The sequence below is a fragment of the Theropithecus gelada genome, chromosome 12 (assembly GCF_003255815.1).
Source record: "Theropithecus gelada isolate Dixy chromosome 12, Tgel_1.0, whole genome shotgun sequence".
NCBI lineage: Eukaryota > Metazoa > Chordata > Mammalia > Primates > Cercopithecidae > Theropithecus > Theropithecus gelada.
Genome location: NC_037680.1, coordinates 90,096,263 through 90,120,392, shown reverse-complemented (window position 1 = coordinate 90,120,392; position 24,130 = coordinate 90,096,263). Strand labels below are relative to the sequence as shown.

Below are 24,130 nucleotides of genomic sequence, written 5' to 3'. Positions count from 1 at the left end.
TCCTAAATCCCTGAGATTCCATGGGTCACCACTTGCAAAAAAAAAAAAGATGCTCAGAGAAGCTATTGAAATAGGAAAATCTCCATTGCCCACGTTTGAATGAGAAATAAACTTTTATTTTATAACTGTGTGAACCCCAAATTGCCTGAGAACATGTATAGAAATGGAATATTGGAAGCACAGATATAAAAGAGACTTCAAAAATTGCAGATCCCCATCCTCAAAGTGGTGCATTCATTGAAAGTAGAATATGGTTCAGCCACAGTGTATGACCACATTTGGTTTGCAATGGGCCTTTGAAAATATAGGGCGTAGAGAAGCATAGAAGACATATATGCTAAGTTCTTTACAAAACAGCAAGTCAAGGATAAAAAGACAAGCAATTAGGTGATAAAACAAGAAACAGACAAAACAAAACATGCATACATACACACATGAGAGTGGAAAACAGGATCATAGAACAGATAGCATGACATGAGGTATAGCTTTAAAAAGAGTTAGCCGAATGCATCACAACCAGACTCCATTAATGAATCTCCGCACGTTCCAGGAGCACTCTGAAGGCCCTAAAGAACTACCCTGCTGATAAAATTAATACCCATGGAAGATCAGAAAGCTGAGGATATCGGGAATTACCAGCAGCAGTTTGGGGCTATTTCAAGTCTTGGTAGGGAGTGTGGAGGTAGCCATAATGAATAGGTTTGATTGTTGGCAGCCTCTTTCAAGTCAATGAGGATTCAAAACTTCCAGTTCCCAACAAACGCAGGAAATGCCTGGAGGTGGTACTCTATAATCTGTTCAGCAGAAAGTAATGATATTTGATGGGGGATACTTATTTTGGAAAATCCTGGCAGTATATGATGAAACTGCTAGGGGCCAGATGGAGTCAATCTGACCTGCACAGCACTGGGCTCTTAATCTCTTAGTTTAGCAGCCATACCCTTTTCTTGTACAAAGGTCCAGTGACAGCTCCAGTCTCCTTCTACCAGAACTTTTAGGCTATAAATTAAAGTGCCAATTTACACAAAGTTTATGCTATGTGATGTTAAACAATAGTTCTCAATCTTTCATCATTTTTTCCAGTAATTATATAGGAAGCAGTTCTCTCACATGGTCTTTAGTAATTATACAGGAAGCACTTCCCTTACATGGCCTGATAGGTTTAGGGCTCTGCAGTTTGAGTGCAAAGAATAATTTTTTCTTGCAATATGATATGACAACTAATGTTTACCTTGTTTCAAGTACATTTTGTCTTTCTCTCTAACTTTATCATACTACATAAAAATCAGTAAATGTATACTCCACTTTGTTCAAAAGTCTAGTTTGTTGTTTATCTTCTTTCCCCTTTATATGCTTCTTTCCCATATCATTGAATTTTATATGCATTCTACTTCTTATTGACTTTTCAGTGCCATTGAAAATTTGTTTCACTGCTGCAATAACATACTGTAAGTATGACTGTTATTTATTGATAACCATGGCTGTTGTGATTTATAATCAAGCTAAAATATAATCTGTGCATCTCTATAAAAGGGGCATAATATATTTTATTTCATCTTTCTCCAGAGGAGAAAAAATAGACATCTATAATGTTTTTCTGGGCTTCATAAAGAAAACAAAGCTTAGCACTAAAGTATTGTGAGTGCAAATGTTTTAATAAAAAATGAGATTTTGAAAAACATATGCTTTTCTATTTTATTGTTTGTAGATTGGCCACCCTGTTTTCTATAGCTCTAAAATAATGATTTTACGTGTATCAAGGGTGACAATAGAATGAACATGAGACCCTTAAAGGAAATACAATACTGTAATTTTGAAAGGCAAGAAATATCACTAGAATAAGTTTGATAGTAGAAAAATTTTAATTTAAAATATAATGCTTAAAGGTATTGTTATATCAAGAGTAAGAAATACCAGAGAAAAACAAAGCATGATACACATACAAAGCACAAAGGCCCTTTCTTGGTGGCAGCTATTCTTTTTGATGTGCTTAAGGGTGAAATTAGATTTTTTTTAAAAAAGGAAATAATAGGCCAGGCACGGTGGCTCACGCCTGTAATCCCAGCACTTCGGGAGGCTGAAGCGGGTGGATCACGAGGTCAGGAGATCGAGACCATCCTGGCCAACATGGTGAAACCCCGTCTCTATTAAAAATATAAACATTAGCTGGGCATGGTGGCAGGCACCTGTAGTCCCAGCTACTCAGGAGGCTGAGGCAGGAGAATAACTTGAACCTGGGAGGCGGCGGTGAGATCATGCCATTGCACTCCAGCCTGGGAGACAGAGTGAGATGCCATCTCAAAAAAAAAAAAAAAAGAAAGAAAGAAAAAAGGAAATAATAATTATGCTATAGAAAAATCTAACATTAATTCTCTTAAATTGAATTTTGCCTTTAGAACCAATTTATTTCAAATGACCCCTAACAAAAATGCAGAATTATAGTTCAAGAAGACATTAAGTGATTCATTTAACTATACATATTTTCCAAATCTTGAAACGATGGTATTTTATTTTAAACCAGGCTTCAAATCATGTTAGTTTTTTCATTGATATTTTAAAAGTGGTGGCATTTGAGAGTCATCCTAGCTCAAAAAATCTAGTTACTTACTGGTGCTCTCTTTGTTTAGTTGTCATAAAAAACTAATAACATCATATAAAAATATTCTGCCAAGTCTGAATGTGAGTCTATGTGTAAACATCTGAATACCAACAGGATAGCATTGTATGAAAGATATAATTATTAAAAATAAGTCAAGAACTTTATATTAATCTTTTACTCACATATTCATATACCCAAATGCCATTTAGCATTTTTAATATTTTAATATTCAAAATAACTTTTCCAAAGGGCTTTCAAAATTATGGTGCTATTATTATCATAATTGAGATGTTTTTATAAACCAGAATTACTTACATGGCAGTTTAAACGTCACAAAATGCAAAAGCAAGTGTTTTAACCTTTGGTTTCAATAAGGTGAACTATAAATTGGTGGCAGGATTGGAAATACATTTACTTATTAGAAATGTAAGTAACATATGAATTATAACTAGGTAGACATAGGTATATTCCATTAAGTATTTACTATATGACATATGTTTCTCACTTAATCCACTCACATTTCAGGAAAGTTGATGTTTCATGGTCAAGTACACTTGTCAGATGAAAAAATTATGCCTGTACTAAGTCCAGTTATCAACACAAAGGTTGCACAGTCAACAAGTGATAGTGTAGGCAGTGTAACTCGAGAACCCACATTGTTGGTCCCTGAGCTTAAACAAATATCCAAGTTAAAGTTGCTTCCAGTTACATATATCTGAGTCAAATATATTCCATATTATGTTGAAATTTAATATAAATTTATATCTTGCAAGGACCTTAAAGATTCACAATTGAAAGTTCATTGAATGCCTCACCAATAGGTGAGAGCATGTTATACTAATGTACATGACTATCATCTCTAAACAAAAAACTAATGTTAAATAGTTAAAGAACGTGATTAGTTATCTCACTAAATTTATTAAATGTATGCCAGTCTATCCAAGTACTTCTTTTAAAATCAAATCAAACTGCAGCTATGTCCTGTTGCTAAGGTTGAGAACTAAAACCCATAAACTACACTAGAAACATTTTCCTATTATGGATGGACCCAATATCTCCAGGAAGGGTTTGAAGTGATGTGAAAATAACTAGGATTTCAGGTTTCAAAAAGTGCTATATGAGGGATGTCTAAATTTTCCAGAGCCTAGTAAAAATCATTTAACCAGTTAAGAAAATACTGCTTTTTACAGTTCCTTAAAAAAAAACTGATTTTTTTAAATTTGTGTTTTCGCTTAAAGCACATGAGACTAACAAAAAATAAATTAGCATGTTATTGGTTTCAGAATATAACAAAATTGACGCATAAATGATAAAAAAAAAAAAATATGTTCTACTGGCTAGGCGCAGTGGTTCACACCTGTAATCCCAGCACTTTGGGAGGCCGAGGCAGGCGGATCACTTGAGGTGTCAGGAGTTCGAAATCAGACTGGCCAACATGGTGAAACCCTGTCTCTACTAAAAATACCAAACAATTAGCTAGGCATGGTGGAGCACTCCTGTTATCCCAGCTACTTGGAGGACTGAGGCAGGAGACCTGCTTCAACTCGGGAGGTGGATGTTGCAGCGAGCCAAGATTGCGCCACTGCACTCCGGCCTGGGGGACAGAGCAAGACTCCGTCTCAAAACAAAACAAATAAAAAATATGTTCTACTATCTTGAGAGTCATCGCTAACATTTTTGTATTTATCTCTCTAGTCTATCAATAGATGAGTAAATGGAGGATAGATGGATAGATGGATGTATGAATAGAAGGGTGGATGGATGGGTAGATATGTAAAACTGCTTATTTCTTTTTCTTCCTTGTTTTTGACCTTAATTCTTTCTAATAATGCATGAAGATTTCAGGCAAAGGTTTAATAAGACATAGTCAATCTCTCAGGGACATCTATGAAACATGCTTATGAAGTCATAAATTATTTTGGTCTACTGTATCTGGAAATAGAAAATATTCAAAATATGAAATACAAAATATCAACATCAGTCAGTTAAAGGCTGTGGGACTTCTAATTACTAGTCTCACTTATTTAAACTACCACAGCAAAGCATATGATATGATGGGTATTATTTCAATTTAGTGAGCTTAAAGTATCAATGATTTATTTTACCTGAAGCTCTTGCCCCAGACAAATGAGTAATCTACTTCTCTATATAAAACCGTTGTCTCTTACCACACATTATTGATTAATGATTGTTTACTTAGAGGAAAATGAAGGAATAACAGAGAGTGGTCAGAGCTGAAGCAGACCTGCCTTCGAGATTCACACAGGTTAGCATCTAAGAAGACAGAAAAGAGATGGCAGCAGCGATTCAGTGGGGAGACCAAATCATCCTGTCCACAAATTGGCCCCATCTCCAGTCAAACAGCACCAGATATCAAAGGTGAGTTTCAATAGATACAGTAACACTTAGAGGTCCAGGTGAGCAGGTTAAGAATGTCTAAAAGATATGTTCATAGTTGATAAAGCCCTCTCTCAGGTTACTACATTGCTGAAAAGGAGGACTGACTATCCCAAATAGGCAGAAATGAAAGACTATCATCTACTGAGAACATATCATGCTCCAGAAATAATATCACCTATTATGTAGATCATTTTATCAAATTCTTAAACTATCATGAGATGTGTTTTCTTTTGTTTGGTCTGTCCAGGACATAGAACAACGTTCTGAATACATTTGATGAATATTGCCAAATAAAAGGCTGAATGTCTGATATTAGTGGTAATTTTATTTGTACTATGCAATATTAAATATTACAAGAACAGGGTCTTTAAAACAACAGTGCCAACACTCAGAGACACCAGTGATGGAAACTTGAGCAGCACAGAGGATAATTATTTAGCATCATTCCCTTTCTCTCTGGTAACAATACCCAGGCATTTTTTTAAAGGAATCTCCCCCCAGTCCTCTCCTTTTATTATCAGTTCAAATTTATCCTCACCTTTTGGGTAAGTTTTGATAGCTTTCTGTTGATACAGTGGTCATTCTCCCTGGTGACAGTTTTCAACTCTGGGGTAGCACTTAATTTGATTAGTCAATGCAACACAGGGAGTCATTTGCCTAAGCTTGCAGGAAAGAGAACTTACATTTTGTTTCTTTGAAAGATATGGAAAGAGACTCTCTTTACCTAGAGAGCACAGTGAAAGCATATGAAGTCCAAAATTGCTACAGCCATTTTGCTACCATGAAAGAAGAGCCGAGGATAATGCTGATACCAAACACAGAACACAGTTAAGAACAAGTACTTGGTAATATCTTTAAGGCAGCAAATCAAGCTTAACCTGCAGCTATTCCTACCTCTGATCTTTTAAATTAATTAATCCAATAATTTCATTTCATCTTTAAATCAAATTGTGTTGTATTTTCGGTCACTCGCAACATAAACCATCCCAATTTATACTGGTAGCATGGATGGCAGCATGGTTCAGGTGATAAATAGTCTTCAAAATGGCCATCAGGAAATCATTTAATACACCTCAGTGCATGGGGAGTTGAGATGAGGGTTCGAGATAAGATGAGGAAGGATTTCTAATCACCATGAGTTAAAGTGGTCCATAAGTGAAAAAGATATAGAAACAAATTAGACAGACAGAATTTTTTTTTTACTTTAATATAATAAAAAATATCTTCACATACTTGGATAAAATTTATTAAGTGAAAGCATTTATACCTATCACATTATATCCTGGAATTATGAAATTTATAATGTATATATATTTTTATAAAGATTAATGGAATATTCCTATGTTTACCCTCACATATACTCTAGTACAAGAAGATAAATTCGCTACAAGTCAATAGCTAAAATTATTTACATGTTTCTATATAATACATAGAAATAAAAATATTATTGTGTCAAGAACTATCTTCTCATCTAGTGTCTTTATTTCCTTAAATCAAGCACTTAAATAGATTGTAGTTTAATTCTAGAAGGTAACTTAACCCCAGAAATATATTGCATCCATAAATATCTAATACAAATAGGAAAAGTATAAAAATCTCATAAATTACAAAGAAATCCAAATGAAGCAGACCAGTATGTAAAACTCTATATTAAAATATAGTCAGCTGTGTTATTTATAAAAACGATGAGATAAATTATTATATATGATTTATTAATATTAATCAGATATATAAACAAGGAATGGCTAACATAGAAGAAGAGTCACAAGGTCTTAACAGCATAAAGCAAGTTTCAGAACAATCTTTATATGATCCTGACTGGGTGTAGAGGAATGGGGCTTGTAGGGATTTCTAAAAGGATAATAGTTATCCAAAGTGTTAACAGGGTTTGTTTATCTGTTTTGTATTTGAAAAGTGAAGTAAAGGGGACCATGTACTACTCTATTAAAAAAAGAATAAACTCATTTTCATTTTAAAAAATACACCTAATTAAACATCATTATCTCTAAATACAGAGCTGCCACAAGTTGTATGTAATTATGTATTATTTAGTAATTTTACCTGCAATTAAAAGTTGTCACTATCATCAACTCCTTCATCCTACCCAAATAGATACTAATTTATGTTTTAAAATATTGTTAACTAATCAATATTTTTAATACCAATATTATAACAACACAACCTTTCAAAATAGAATACCAAAAAACATACATTTGTATGGTAGAGTAAATCTTGCAGAGTGATGCTACCAGAATATAGTAGAATTTTACTCATTATCTCCAAATAAATTTAAAAAAGAAAAACAAAACTAAAAAAAAAAGTAAAAAAAAAAAAAAAAGTGTCCACATATAAATCTCATTTCAACTGCAGCTAGTAGTTTTGACATTGTACATTTGAAATTGATATCCCTTATCCATTTCTATAATACTATTTAAATCTCCATTATATATAATATGTGCAGTCCGGGTGAAATTGAAGGTCACAGTTGTCAAGTAGAAAGGTCTACTTACATTTATACAAAACATTTGCTGTTATAAATGATAATAAATACCAAAATGTCACTGATACAAATGATATTTTGAATGCACACCAGTACTTAAATGCACGTCCTCAAACCAAAATAAGTGTTTATCTATGCTGTGGAGCAAGTCTGAGGGGGAAAGACTGTGAGACACAGAGCACACTGCCTTGGAAAATTCTGAAGGGCATGAATATTTTGCCCATCTGGGCAAGTCTGTGGCACCCTGGCAGGCAGAGCCTAAGATTAGGTGAAAGTAAATGGGCTCCTATAAATATATGCATTTTGCACATCTCTACAGGGACATTTAGCCAGAATTCAACCTCACTTGATTATAGCTTGGAGCTTTTATACACTTCCCTTTTTTCCTATTTCCCCACCTATTTTCTTTCTTACATCTTCATAGAAGACACAGTTTTATAGCCTAGCAGCTTGCCATTATGTTATGGTTTCCAGTTGCTTTAATTCTCGCTAGTTGTTTTAAATAGCCTGTTTTTCAAACTTCAAGTGGATCCCTATTTCTTTTATCTTTTAGTCTCCCTATTTCCAACAAGCCTTCTTTATCTTCTAATATAGTTTTGTTTACTAGGCGTATAAAGAAATCCCTAATTGTCTTTATTTTTACACTAAAAATAATTTTTTTGCCCTCAGGTTCAACTTGTTTATTTGCTGCCTTCTACTTTGTTTTAAACCTCTCGATTTCTTTTATTTTAATACTTTAATCTTTATTTCTTAAAGTGTGTCTCTGATTAAAATGTAAAGGTGTTTTGTTTCTATTACCGTAACCAGGGACTTGGGTTTTAAATATCACCCACTTTCTTTTTCTTCCCTCCCTCCACTTTCACTTCTTCATTCCTTCCCTCTCTACACACTGCCCTCTGGTAATGCATGCTAATCTAATTATGCTCTTGCATAAGAAATTTCAGAATCTAATCTTGCTACAAACCAGGCATGGAACCCCTACAGAGTCCTCCCCCTTAGGAAGAGTCACAAACCGTCGTTCCACCACCACTGGGGAGAGTGAATATAATGCTAATCAGACTTCCAGACCAGTAATAACCCACAAGATAGCCACAAGAACAAGACACACAGACCCTGCACCCTGCACTACTCCCACATGTCTCCCATACAAAGTTCTCCTTAAAAATTCCTATGGTAAGCTGTAAAATTTAAGATGGTATTTTAGAGCACTAGTTCACCATGTTCTCCGTGTGCTGGCTTTCCAATCAAAACCTGCTTTTCCCCTCACCAACCCTCACCTCCTGTGTTTGGCTTTCAAGTTGTGAGGAGCTGAACCTGGGTCTGGTTACATTTCCACATTTTAATGTATTTAATTGTAAACTCTTAATCCTCTGCATTTTACCATTTCACTTTCATTTACCAATTTCCCTTTATTCCTTGTCACAAAATTGTTCTTGTTTAATGATTTATTTTTAAGGACAGTGCTAAGCTAAGGGGAAATTTCCTCCAAACAAGAAAAGTTGGTAGCTTTGTCCCCCGGGTTTCCTGTGTCATTCCTTATGAGCACAAGTGGGTCATTAGCCTTTTTATGAATAACTCTCCAAAAAGAAAAGGTCGATCTCACCTTAGAATACTGAAGTCACATTACAGGCTAAACCAGACCTGAAGGGCATGAGGGGTGGTGAGGAGCAATGGGGCTGTTGCTTCACTTCATCATCAAATGTTCTTCTACAGTGGTGCCTTTTCAGTATTTTAAGGTAACATGCCAACATGACATTTTATGGCAATGTCATAAAGAGATCTAAAAGGAAGCACTGTGAAAACAAGATGGTGAGGCACATAAAGAAGGTAGGCAAAGAGCCTTTGATTTTCTTTCTGAGGAAATAAACATTTCAATGTCTTCACCCATTGCTTAACTCATATATTCTCAATCAGAGCAAAGCTGCCCCAACAGAAGCAAAAATTGATTCATAGGGGAGGTGAAACAATATTAGATATTAGAGTGTTTTGTGGCCTTCCAAAAGTCCAAGGTACATAAACAGATACATAGTAATCGGTACTATCAAATTTTCATGATATACAGACAGGAATCAAGGGTAAATGTCTAAGGTTGTGAAAGTGGCTAACTCATATTTACTGAGAAGAGTCTTTAAAACTCACCTATATTTGACCCTTCTGTCGTACATATGACTTGACTAGAAAATGCAGGCTCGCCATTTTCTAGGAACTTATTCATTCATCAAACCACTGTGTTTTAAGTGCCAACTATGTTGTCATAAGCTATACTGTACTAGACTATGTAAACAAGAGCCAGTTCTTTCCCAAAGAAGTTGATAGCCAGTAGGAGATTCAGATACTCAGATGGGAAAGTGGGTAACTGCTACATACACCTCTGTAAAATGGATGAAAAATAGTACCATATTAAAGAATTGTTCATAAGGATTAAATAAGAAATTATGTGAAAAGCCTTTAACGTGATTGGCTCAACTTTTCGAAAAATGTTCATTGTGATCATCATTGTGGTAGCATCATCCAAGTTTCAAGCATAACCGTTTGCTGATCTCTTAATAGAGATTAATAAACTAATTCATAAATCACATTTTTATTTAGCCTATTATTTCAAAGTTTCTACTTTCATCTAAATGACTTTGTAGTAAGGTGAACAAATAAAGAGTAAAATATTTTTATTTATAAATGTGGTTCCTTGTATGAAAGGCACAGCTATTGAAACAGGTGCAGTGGTTCATGCCTGTAATCCTAGAACTTTGGGAGGCTGAGGCAGAAGAATCGCTTCAGCCCAAGAATTGGAGATCAGCCTGAGAAACATGGGAAGATCCCATCTCTAAAGCAAAAAAAAATTTTTTAAATGGCTGGTGCATGCCAGTGGTCTCAACTACATGGGAAGCTGAGACAGGAGGACTGCTTGATACCTGGGGGTCCAGGCTCCACTGAGTCCTCTTCATGCCACTGCGCTCCAGCCTGCATGCAGGATGAGACTCTGTCTCAAAAAAGAACAGCAACAACAACAAAGACACAACATTTGAATTTTTTAAAGGTTTTACTTACTATATCCTATTCCAGAATAAAAGCCACTATTTAAATTTAAAAATCACTTTGGAAATAGCTAAATAAAAATAAATGTATGTAATTCTTAAACCACTTTGGTTAATAGCCTAAGACATCATTTGATTGGCTAGTTCAGTATCTACATCTATTAATTAACAATTTTCAGGAATTTTTTTGTTGGCTTGTTTTTTAAAAAGAAAAATAAGTAAATAGCAATATGACTAGTAGTAAAGATTAAAATCAATAAAATTACTTTTCTAGAACAACTAAGCTTTAGTATATAGTAAGTCCAATATCTATTTTTAATATCTAGATAAACATTGCAAACAAATGTACATTCTCTGCCAAGCACAAAAAGGAAAAGTATACTCTACTGTCATGTAATAAACAACTAGACTGAAATGTACTACAACATTTTGCACAAAAGGGGAAAAGGTCTCAAAATTTTCACTAAGAAATTACGGTAGTTATTTCCCAATCACTCTGTTTAAATACACAGAGCAGGTCTTAAGACATACAAATTCAGCTTCCTCTGAAGAAAATTGCTGGCATTATCATGTCAGTTCCCTGACAATGTTTTGCATAAGAAAATATTAGGAATAAGAGCTAGAACATTTTGGAAATAGATGTATATTTTTTTTCACCAAGTGCTGTTATTTTAGTTTCCTTAAGCATAAGTATAAAACAAATGCAGGTAAATTCTTTCTATTCCTAGATCACAATTTCTCAGGCAGTTATTATAATCAGCTTAATAAATGTTCAATATTATTACTAAAGCAAGGAAAATGATACCTAACGTAACCAATTTGTTAGGCTTCTTGAGAAGTTGTTGTTAGCCCAATTTAACATAACAAAATGAAAGTTATAAAACTTGTCAATGGCATCTGCAAGAATTATTGCAGATAGAAGTTACCTTAAAAGATTTAGTCTAGAACTCCCTATTGAGATCAGGAATGTGCAGTCTACGGCCATTCCACACTCAACATGCCTTATCTCGTCAAAACTTGGAAGCTAACCAGGGTTGGACCTGGTGAGTACTTGGATGGGAGATTAGAAATATTCAGGTACCTTTTCTCCTATGCGAAAGGTCTCTCCCCTCACCAAGAATTACCCATGTGTTTGCATACCATAAAATATATATCTCATTACCCATGACCTACACAGTTTCAACTTTCTTATCCCTTTCCTGATATTGCTCTGCTGTGATTAGGAGCTAGAGCAGTTTGGAAACTAGGAGGCCCAAGTCCTTGCTCAGGCACCTTTTAATTCCTTCTGAAGAAAATATGCAAAAAGAACTCAGGTTAATGCAAACTAGTTAATCTCTGCTCTCAAATATGACAGCGGGACTCCTTCAACCTATTACCTACAACCCCACTCCAAGGCCTAAAATAACATCGGTGGCTCTCTGTCCTTTTCTTCTAGGCCCACAGTCAATAATTGGATCTCTAGGTTGTACTAGCATTATGATAAAAAGAAGCACAGAAATAATCTCTGTCTCTCTCTCTCTCACTCACCATTTTATTCCTAATATTTAGAACATAAGGTAGGAATTGAGTATATAACTATTAAATAAATGAAGAAAACCAAGGGAAAATAACTGTTTTTCTCAATTCAAGACTACTTTTCTCCTCTGACATAAAGTTGCAAGTTTTAGCAATATGACCCAATTATATTCTTGGCCTTGACCAAATCAATTATCTTCCTCCTACTGGTGGTCTTATTGAAAAAGGGAGGAGATTTTGACTACATTTTACTCCATATCTGTGACATTCATATATCAAATGTACCTGAAATGCCTAGTTTTCCTTTCATATACTCATCTGTTGAAAAATCCTAAGCCCATGGATTCAATCCAGAATACACAATATACTCTAAATTTATATTTGTTACTGGGTTTCCCCACAAACGCATTCTGGGGGTTTGTCAGGTGTATCCTCACTCCCCAAATGGAGAATGATATAAAATACAGATGCCAAGAGAATCTGATTGGACGGTTAAAGAATAGAACTGGGAGATTATGGAGTAAAAAGCCAGGTGTCAGTTTAGCGAGCTCAAGTTTAAAGGTTAATTGGCTGTCAAAATTCAGAATCAAGAAAGCCAAATAGATAAGGAAAAAGCAGAAGACTCAGGAATCCAGTGAAAGTCTTAGGAATACTAAAGAAACCAGATGTCTGGAAACCGGGAGGAGAAAGTCCATATCAGAATTGGAGAATGACTGTTGAGAAAACAGACAAGCGAGAGTAAGAAACCTAGAAATTTGAGCGAATAAGGCAGGCTGAAAAAAAAGGGGTCCTCTTTGTGTTTTCTGAAAAGTGTGAGAGAATTGGGTCATGAGCACATGACAGAAGCAACTCTAATTATTATGAGAGTAGTGTTTATAGCTACCCTATAGGCACAGAGAATGCCAGTTACGGTTACGATAATGAGCGGGGAAATCACACCACAGGGATTCATAGAAATTTCTTGATATTCAAGCTAAATAAATTTTAAAAGATAGGGTGACTGCTGGTGATACCTAGGTTATAAGTAGATAATATACAGTATGTTGAAAAACCTGGCTATAGAACAACAGACAATCATAATAACTTAAGTAATGCATTCATGCTTTCAACACATACTAAGTCACCTCCTATCTGTCAGGGACTATTCATAATGACAAGATATGATCTGTGCCCTTAAGAGTCCTTACTGGGGTGTTGGGAGACATAGACACAAAAATAAATCATTGGGAATCCATAGGATCTGTTCTATGCACCCCTATATTATGCATTTTCTATGTTATGTGCCTAATATCAAGAGTACAGAAAGGAGCTCTAGTTTAGTATAGAAACATACTTTAGGTTGCTTGAATATTGACAAGTGGAAAAAGGAGGTAACATGCATAATGGTGAAAGGAACATGAGCCAATGCATGAACACATGAAGGGATTTCTTTGAATATAGAGCATAAGGGGTGCAGAAGCAAAGGACACAATAGAACTAGAAAAAAATGGGTTAGAGCTACATAGGGAAGAGCCAAATGTGTCTTAAGGGCTTGAAAAATAAAGATTGTAAAGCAGAAATGAGATATTGGATCTTTATTTTAGAAAGACTACTATGACGGCAGTAGGGAGGATAAATTCCAGTTGGAGGAGTGACTGGAGGCAGACCATAGGAAGCTGGTGGGGAAGCCTAAGTGACAGATGATGGTCTTTGACAGACGGGAATGACTGAACAACTCATTTTGGACATAAAATACACAGGCTTAAGTGATGGATTGCATGTGATAAATAAGCAGTAAAGAGGATGTTAAAAAGACTCACGGGTCATCTTTGGTGACCATATGGATGATAATAACATTAAATAAAATGGGAGAAAGTTGGTGAGCATGGAGAGGAGGAAAATGATGAAAAAAAGAGAGCTGGTATTGAGATCTGCTGAATTTGAAGTGCTCACAAGATATGCAAGTTGAAATGTCCTATTTCATGAGGTACTCTGAATTAATAGTCATTGCAGCTTAGGATAATGTCAGGAGTTTAAAAGTTGAAATCAGAGCATCAATATTGTTTATATATTAGGTATATAAATCTAATAAAAGTTTTATTACTTTCTATTAGACTATAAAAGCCTTTTTAATATGAAAAATTTAATGATATAAACCAATATGACCATATCATTCTAGTCATGGCCCTATAAGAAATTGCCAAAATTTGTTTAAGATTTAGATCTATGACACAAGCACTGATGTTTACAACCCATTCATCATAAAAAAAAAAAAAAAAAAAAAAAGTCAATTATGGGATACCATTCCACATGCATTTACTTTAACATGGACTAAAGACAGTGGTTTCACCTCAACTTGCCAAGACATTGGCAAGTGGCAATTACTACTGCCATTATCTGATGGGTGCTTCACCTAAATCAAAACTACTGATTGCTCATACTTCACCAGGTCTTGCCACCTTTAATTATTTAAACAGAATAATGAGTACATGTGTGAATATAATATAGTTTGAAATACTAAATAAATTTTCAAAGAGAACAAGAGATATATTGGTACTTGTTCTAAACCATCTTCTCTGACATTCTGCATTACAAAGATTAACCTTTGCTATGAACTTGCATTTCCCTTTCTATTACACAGTATGAAATAGGAAATACCAGTATGTAGCTAAGGAGGAAGCTGGAGTGAGAGATGCTTTCTATATTTATTGGACTATTCTTAATGTATTGTCAGTCCATGGAAATAGACCTGCCTTACCATAATAACATACTCCAGAAAAAGTTTTATGTAAAAATGGAATGTCTTAATTTTTCAAAAATTGAAACTATGTCCTAAGGCAGAAAAGCATAGTTTCATTTCTTACCAAGCGTAGTTAAAGGGTGGGATTTTTATGTATTGTTGGCACTACACATAATTGCTGTATATAATTATAGTATGTCCAACAATGCCTTCTTGTAGGTCACTGTGGTTATTACTATAGATCTAGATAATTAAAAGGGAATGAAAAATGTTTATAGTCCCAGAAGGGCAACTGTTGGTCTATCACTGAGTCTGTGAAACACTGGAATTGAAAATGCTCTGTGCATCATCTGTGACCAATGTTAAAGCCTTTCCATAATTTTAGCTGTGAGTTGACCGTAAAAAAAAACAAGGTAGAACACCTTCTGGAAGATGACAGCTGCTCAGAAAACCCAGTGTCTAAACAAACGCACTTTAAAGTTGAAGATAGACACATGCAATGGCTCTAAAGACAATCTGAAATAAATTGAAAATCTAATCTACTAATTAGATAATGTATTTATTCACAGAACACACCCCAAAATGGTAAATAGCTCACTAAAATGAATGTTTACATTTGCTGCATATTGTACACCTTTCTTCTTAAAATTTAATGGCATAAATATTATTATTTAATAGAAGCCAGCTGAATACCTTAGTACTTTGATAATAAACTATAAAACTAGCAGAATTAAACATACATGTGCATGTGTCTTTATAGCAGCATGATTTATAATCCTTTGGGTATATACCAAGTAATGGGATGGCTGGGTCATATGGTACTTCTAGTTCTAGATCCTTGAGGAATCTCCATACTGTTTTCCATAATGGTTTAACTAGTTTACAATCCCACCAATAGTGTAAAAGTTCCTATTTCTCCACATCCTCTCCAGCACCTGTTGTTTCCTGACTTTTTAATGATTGCCATTCTAACTGGTATGAGATGGTATCTCATTGTGGTTTTGATTTGCATTTCTCTGATGGCCAGTGATGATGAGCATTTTTTCATGTGTCTGTTGGCTGTATGAATGTCCTCTTTTGAGAACTGTCTGTTCATATCCTTTGCCCACTTTTTGATGGGGTTGTTTGTTTTTTTCTTGTAAATGTGTTTGAGTTCTTTGTAGGTTCTGGATATTAGCCCTTTGTCAGATGAGTGGATTGCAAAAATTTTCTCCCATTCTGTAGGTTGCCTGTTCACTCTGATGGTAGTTTCTTTTGCTGTGCAGAAGCTCTTTAGTTTAATTAGATCCCATTTGTCAATTTTGGCTTTTGTTGCCATTGCTTTTGGTGTTTTAGCCATGAAGTCCTTGCCCATGCCTATGTCCTGAATGGTATTACCTAGGTTTTCTTCTAGGGTTTTTATGGTATTAGGTCTAACATTTAAGTCTCTAATCCATCTTGAATTAATTTTCATATAAAGAGTAAGGAAAGGATCTAGTTTCAGCTTTCTACTTATGGCTAGCCAATTTTCCCAGCACCATTTATTAAATAGGGAATCCTATTTAATGCTATGTTTATTGTGGCACTATTCACAATAGCAAAGACTTGGAATCAACCCAAATTTCCATCAGTGACAGACTGGATTAAGAAAATGTGGCATATATACACCATGGAATGCTATGCAGCCATAAAAAAGGATGAGTTTCTGTCCTTTGTAGGGACATGGATGCAGCTGGAAACCATCATTCTCAGCAGACTATCGCAGGAACAGAAGACCAAACACTGCATGTTCTCACTCATAGGTGGGAACTGAACAATGAGATCACTTGGACTCGGGAAGGGGAACATCACACACTGGGGCCTATCATGGGGGGCGGGGAGGGATTGCATTAGGAGTTATACCTAATGTAAATGACGAGTTGATGGGTGCTGACGAGTTGATGGGTGCAGCACACCAACATGGCACAAGTATACATATGTAACAAACCTGCATGTTATGCACACGTACCCTAGAACTTAAAGTATAATAATAATAAAAAAATAAGTAAATAAATAAAAAAACTAGCAGAATTTATCTTTATATTATAGAAAATATTTTAAATTATTCTGTAAAATATTCATAAATAATGATCACAAGTGTTTTAATTGTATGTAATTATCACCTTCCTAAGGGGAATTTTCTTGAAGCTTAATGGAGTATAAGTTCTTTCTCTCAGAAATGCAAAATTTAAATATAGACTTTGCTCTAATATATTGCTTATTTGTTTTGATGGGATGTAAACATGAAAATTACAACATAATTTAAACATATTATAAATAACCATTGGAAAATATAAATATCTATAATTATTTTCAAGATATTTAATTTCAAAACTCACATTTTAAAATGTGAACTTATTATGAAAACATATAATTTAATATGTGATTAATTATGAAAACATATAATTTAATTAATATAGTTTATATATGGATATGTATAATTAAGTACTTAAGCTTTATACTGACTCATGTCCAAAAGTTACATTTCTATAATGCCCATATTTTCACAGTAAAAGCTACTTAGTAACTTTATTTCTGGTGTCTGTTTCAATTAAAATACATGAAATAGTACTGACATGAACCTGTTCGCTAGGTAGCATACACAATTGTGAACTTTGCTCATAGCACAGTCCAAGATGTCCTATGTATATCTAAGTTCACTTAGTTTAATTACCATCAATCATTTAACATGTCAAACCTGTCCAAACCTGTTCCTCCCTTAGTCTTCCCCATGTAAATTAATGGTCACTTTATTCTTCCTGTTCTCAGGCCAAAAACCTTGGAATCATTCTTAAATTCTTTCTTTCACTCCACAACCAGTTCAATAGAAAATCCTGTCGACTCTCCTATCAAAAAAATAATGAAAATCTGACTACTCATTAGCCTCTATATCACTGTCAACTTAGTCCAGGAAACCTTATAATTTTCTTGGATTACTGAAATAGGTGCTAGTCTACCGGCTTCTATTCTTAACCCCCATAACAGCATAATTTCCTCACAGTAGTTACAGACACTTTGTTTTTACCTACGTAAAATTGCGTAATTCTTCTGTTCAAAATCCTCTAATATCTTCCTAACACTCTCAGATTAAAATTCAAAGTTCTCTTTACTATGATTTATAAGGTCCTAAGTCACAGCCTCTTTGATCCCCAAGTACTTAATTTTATATTCCCCCTCCTATTCTCCAAGCTCACTTATTCTGTCCATGCTGGACCCCTTGCTGTTCCCGCAATATTTTGGATATGCTCCCACCTCAAGGCTTTGCATTTGCTGTTCCCTCTGACTCTTTAAGTTTCTTCCTAGTGCTCCACATGCCTCACTTCATCACCTGCTTCAGGTTTCCCTCACATATCACTTTCTCAAAAAAAGTCCTGGCCACTCTCTTTACAACTGAATTCATCCTACACTCAGTTTCCCTCTGTCTCGCTTTATGTTTTTCTATAGCATTTATGGCCATCAAATACAGTATGTGTTCACTATTGGCTTATTAACTGTTCCCTCAATCAATGTAATCTCCCTCAGAACAGATTTGTGCCTGGTTAGTTAACTGCCCAGAATAGTGCCTGACACATGTTCAATAATATTTGTGTGTGTGTGAATGAGTGAATGTGAAAATCTCTTCAATCTTTTTATTTTTAAAATTCATTTATCATATATGGCCTAACATCTAATTTCACAAAGAGATAGCCCATTAGTCTGGAAAATTAAAGCTTGATAAAGTTTGGAGAACTCTACAACCAACAAATGTTTCAGGGAACCATGCTTCTTCTATCACATGGCTTAGAACTTTCAAAGTCAACAGTGAATCCCACTGGAAGTCTTAGGGGTTAGGTCTGGAAGTGACGTACACCGCCTTTGGTTTATTTTTAGGCACATGGCAAAATTCCCAAGTTCAATTCCAAACTGAAGATATAATCTCCCAATGGGCTCAGAGAAGAGGAAACTGGACTGGTGAGCATCTACCCATCTCTGCCACACATAAACTAGGAAAACACTGCATGCCTACTGAGAACCAAGAATGAAATAAAGTAGAATGAAAGGACTGAACGTGACTAAGGGAGTGAGGAGTAAAATATTAGCTAGATTTTTCAGGCACTGCCTCTCTGAAGAGGTAACATTTGAGCTAAGAGAGATTAGAATGAGCTAGACATGTAAAAATCGGAGAAGTCATACGGGGAGTCCATGGAGAAGGTAGTGGAAAGACCTTGGAGTGGGAATAAGTGTGGCGTGTTTGCAGAATAGTGAGAAGACTGGTGTCGCTGAGGAGATAGGGAAAGGGAGAGTGGGAGTATACAGCCAAAGAGGTAGGCAAGAGTCTCATCTTGCAAAGGCCACACAGTAAGAAGTTTGGGTTTTATTTTTTCAACAAGGGGAAGACGTCATTGTATTTAAAGCAGGAAATCTGATTATCTGATTTACATTTTAAAAATGTGTTTGGCTATTGTGACATGAGTAATTATTATAGGGTAAGACAGGGTAAATTAGGAGGCTTTTGCAAGAGTATGAGAAATGACCATAGTAATACAGATAGAAAGAAGTGGGAAACAATTAAATATATTCTGGAGGAAAGGCTTATCAGACTTTCTGGTAGATTTAATGGTGGGAATTGCAGGGTGAGAGAATGAGGAATTTTTTAAATGACTCCTAGGCTTTTAGCTTAAGTAAGTTCACACAGATTTGGTACTTTCGCAAAAATAAGGAAGGTGAGGAGAAGATTAGGTTTTCTGCGGGGAAACCAAAGTTATTTTTTGGACAGATGAAAATTTGGAGAAACTTATTAGATATTCAAGCTCAGGAGAGACGTCATGGTAGAGACACCACCATATGTAAAGTATTTAAAGCCAGAGAATGGAAGAAGCCACCTGCAAATGAGAGTGAAAAGAGGAAGCTGTAAAGTTGAGTCTAGGGCCAACCTATCAACCAGAAATCTGGCCAGAGAGGAGCAGCTCACTGAAGATGCTGAGAAGGATATGAGCCTGGGGGTCAGCAGGAATACTAGGAGCTCGCAAATAATAGGAGTCAGGAGAGGAAAAGCAGGAGTGGTCAGTTGTACTAACTGCAGCTCAGAGGTGAAGAAAATGAGAACGAGTGAGTGATGATGGGTGGTGGACATGGGGTGTGGCTAATGACTGGCAAGAGCAGTTTTGGGAGAGGAAAGCAAGAGAACCTGATGGCAGGAGAGAATGGCAAGGACAAGTGGAGGCTGTCAGTTAAGTCCGCACTTTTGTCAGCCTCCTTAGAGACAATGAGCAGGATATGAAGAAACAGCATAGGTTTGATGCGGACTTTTCTGGATAAGAAAGAAAAAATATTAAACGACTTGGCCACAATGGTGAAACGCTATCTCTACTAAAAATACAAAAATTAGCCAGATGTGGTGGCGGGCGCCTGTGGTCCCAGCTACTCAGGAGGCTGAGGCAGGAGAATCCCTTGAACCTGGGAATCAGAGTCTGCAGTCAGCCGAGCTCACACCACTGCGCTCCAGCCTGGGCAATAGAGCGAGACTCCAGCTAAAAAAACAAAACAAACAAACAAACAAGTAGTGGCCATCACTGGAAGACATGTTGTAGGCTGATGGGAAGCAAACTGTAAGAGTAGAAGAAAGACATCTACCTAAATCAGAGTTTAAAAACTCTCTTAACTAATTTAATTTAAAATCTTTCTGGTTCTTTGACCTATGAAACCATACTCTATGAAAATACAAACTAGTAAGACATCACTGATTTTTAAATTACCTGGATTTTAATATGCATTTATTTTATTATGAACTTGTTAGAAAAACATTATAAAAATACATTTTGATAAATCTGTTTTTCCAGAGGAAAAAATACATAATTATTCTACACTTAAACACAATCTAGCTACTTATTTTCATATTTAAGTTTATAGCAATTATCCTAGGTCATGCATGTCATGCATTTTGCCCCAATCATGGGACATATAGTTGTGTATTACTGGCAAAATTGTATGCCCAACTATAAAAACAGAGATTATTTTTTCATTTTATGTATTTAAAATAATGTGTGGCTTATTCACTATTTTGTAGTTTGCCTTTGGGTTAACCAGATCTGACACAAATTCTTTCTTTGTGATTTGCAAGGTGTCTGAGTCTCATGTATGTGTGTGATTGAGAAGGAGAAAGGAGAGACAGAGAGAGAAAAATAACAACTGCCTTATAGAAATATAAAGGTCAGAGATAGTGTGTGTATATAGCAGCTGAATCCTGGTACTTATAGAGGCTCAGTAAAGCATTGTTATTTATATTATATTATATATATTATATTATATATTATTTATATTATTTCCATTGTCATTCCCATTACTTTTATCGCTATATTTTTGAAGTTAAGAAACCTATACACTATAGCTGAAGAACTTTCTTTCCACTGATGGTCAATAACAAACAAAAATAAACTTCAAAAATACATAGTCCCCAAGCAAAAAAACCTGTCTTTTTCCTTAAAGAAGCATATAATTGGGTCAATAAACACTGTATTGTAGACTTACTAAGTACTAAGATTCTGTATGTGTGTATCTGTAGAGGGGGTGGTATCTGGTTTTAAAATTAAGGACACAGATTATGAAACTATTTGAGAAACACTAATAATTTTAAATTGAGTTTTATATTATGTCTAGTTAAGGATTGGTAGTATAGAATGAGAGTACAGAGAAAGAAGTAGCAGAATAAACTACTACTTTTGCCATGTGTTTGGGAGAGTGACAAACACACAGAGCAAAAAAGGAAATAGTAGTATAAGGAAGCAGAAAATGAGACCAATTGGAAATGAAGTAGACAGGCAAAAAGTGTCCCATGTAAATAAGTTGTCCCAAAGTCACAACTTAATCTTCCACTGAGGTATGTTACCCTAAGAGACTAGTGTTTGATTTTCTTTTACCGATTTATTATTCTACCAATAAACAAACTAATAATGCTACAGCCTTCCCTCCTAATAGGTTAACTAGTGAAGATTGTTAACGAAAACATTATTCTTTGAGTTGCAGTAGTAGTAATCAGGACAGCTGTCTTTCCAAAGGCTGGAAATAAATGAAGCTGAAATGCATATTTTCCCTTTGACTAAGAGCTAAATGTTTCCCTCTGTTTCTTCTTCACATTTTCATTTAATAGAAGCTTTTCCCTTAACCTCCACATAATTGTTGCATTGACCAATATGTTCCATTATCTCCATAAAACACACAAGCTGCACTCATTGAACTCCAACTGCTCAGAGCTCTCCAATCACACACAAGTAGACCAGCACTGACTACACTCATCTGCCAAGGTTCATGATTATAAACAGTCACAGGAGTTTGGTCCTAAATCTGTTTATAAGCCAGTTGTGTTTGCTATTGTAGTATTAGCATTAGTTATGGTGATGAAATGTGAGAATGATAAACAAAATTGCTTTCGATGAAAATTAATGTTACAAAAAGGTGGGGAGATCAACTGAAGTTGTCTGAAGTTCTTATTTTAGATAAAAGAAATGAAAAATTGAAATTGTAGAAGACTCATTACTGGCATAGCTTAGGTAAGAAATATTGTGTAGAATTCCAATCAATAGACATTTAAGAAAAAGTCGTGACCTTACAGCAAAAGACTAGCGTATGAGTACAGGCACTTGTTTTATCTTGAAATAGAATCCTAAGGTATAAATGTATCATTTTTATGGTTCCCTTTACTAACAGACCTTTTCAATTCATTCACCTACTGCTTTTGGTCATGACAGAAGTATTCATATGTGCTATGTTCTCATGACATATACCACAGACAACATTCTTGCTACCAGGAAATCATCAACAAATGGGGTTTAGGAAGTAGACTGCACATGCCATATGGTCATCAAGAGCAGAGGAAGTTTTGCAAATAAAAAGGGAATACTCACTACAGGTAAAATATATATGTTAAAGAGTGGTTAATGTCTCTTCTGAGTCATTAGTCCTCCTTAAGAATAATAGGAGCAATTACAAAACAAATGCCATATATTTTTGTACAAGTCTTAGATTTCTTGAAGATCAGTTACATAAATTTGGGACTCTATGACAAAATGCAAGAAAATAATGCTACTTATATAAACTAAACCATAATGAAAATGATGTATCCAAGATTATCAACAAAAGCTGGCCACTTAATTAAATGTAAATGTACCATGGAATTATAAGGATTATATATGCATATTTTCTACAAAAATATTTTTTAATTTTGAATAAAAATATTATCCATTTTATAAGTTTTAAAATAAATGTTTATGAATATAAATATGCAGATTTTTAAAACAATTTATTTCAATAAATGTTGAGTAATACTAAGTCTCATCTTTAAACCTACGTAGTTATAGTTCACAAAATTACAGTCCTCATAACAAGTAAAAATAACTTATTAATGGGGAAAAAGAACATTGGTAAAATTGGTAAGTAAAAAAAACAAATGAAATGCATAGTTGCTGAGATCCTATCTTTAAAGTAATCCTAGAAACTTCTCTACAAATGATTTGTGCATTTTTACTCCAACCTCTACAATAAAATACATAATAGTGCACTTAGTCTGTACTGCCACCAAGTGCTTAAACCAATTACTTTTAAGATTCTTACAGCAGCTATAAGCAAATTCTTTCACTGCTATGAGTAGCAATTTTGAAAGGCTAAAAGCAAACCATGTCAACCATGAATGGCTGTAAGAGCACCAAAATTCTGACATGAAAATAAAATCTCAAAAGTATTAATAAAACATCAAGAATCCTACCAGCTCACTGGAAGTTCATGGAGTCTAAAAATATTTTTCAGCTTGTAGTCAAATTTTGCTGGAGAAAGATTTTCTTTACAAACATTCAGGTTTGCATTTGGTTGCATATCTATGGGAAATTCTGAATCCTAGAGAAAAATATTAAACAAGAGCTCTGCGTTAAATATTAAAATCACTGCACATGTTGATACTCTGATTTAATACTAAATTACAACATAAACATTATAATTATATTTGCCCAGAATTTACATGAAGTCCTTCATTTCCAATTTCAGTTTTGAGGAAAATATTTTAAAAGATAAAATTTTAAATAAGGCACATATCAATTTATATAACCAATTACAATTCTAAGCCTCAAGCTACATGTTAAAAATTACTTGAAAATACTCCCTATTTGAATTCCAATGAAGCACAATATAGCATTGTCATATATTATTGGTTGTCTTTTTTTAAATAAGATTTCCAGGCCCAACAACAACGCCAGCAGTCAAAAGTCCATAATTCTTATGCCCTTTTTGTCCCCTATAAATGGCAGACTAAAAACACTTTCATTGCGTAACAAAGTTAACATTTGCTAATTGATTGATTATGATTTTCTTTTTAAATCTAA

General features: G+C 34.8%; 1 protein-coding gene across 3 annotated transcripts in view; it reads right to left on the bottom strand.

The window, feature by feature from the left end:
• The window catches only part of SPAG16 (sperm associated antigen 16), a 1,132,640-nt gene that overhangs the window by 910,206 nt on the left and 198,304 nt on the right, over positions 1 to 24,130 (bottom strand). For all 3 annotated transcript variants that reach the window (XM_025405273.1, XM_025405272.1, XM_025405275.1), the window contains one exon: positions 23,521 to 23,648. In XM_025405273.1, coding sequence (XP_025261058.1) covers positions 23,521 to 23,648 — 128 coding nt within the window. The remainder of the gene's footprint in view (positions 1 to 23,520; positions 23,649 to 24,130) is intronic.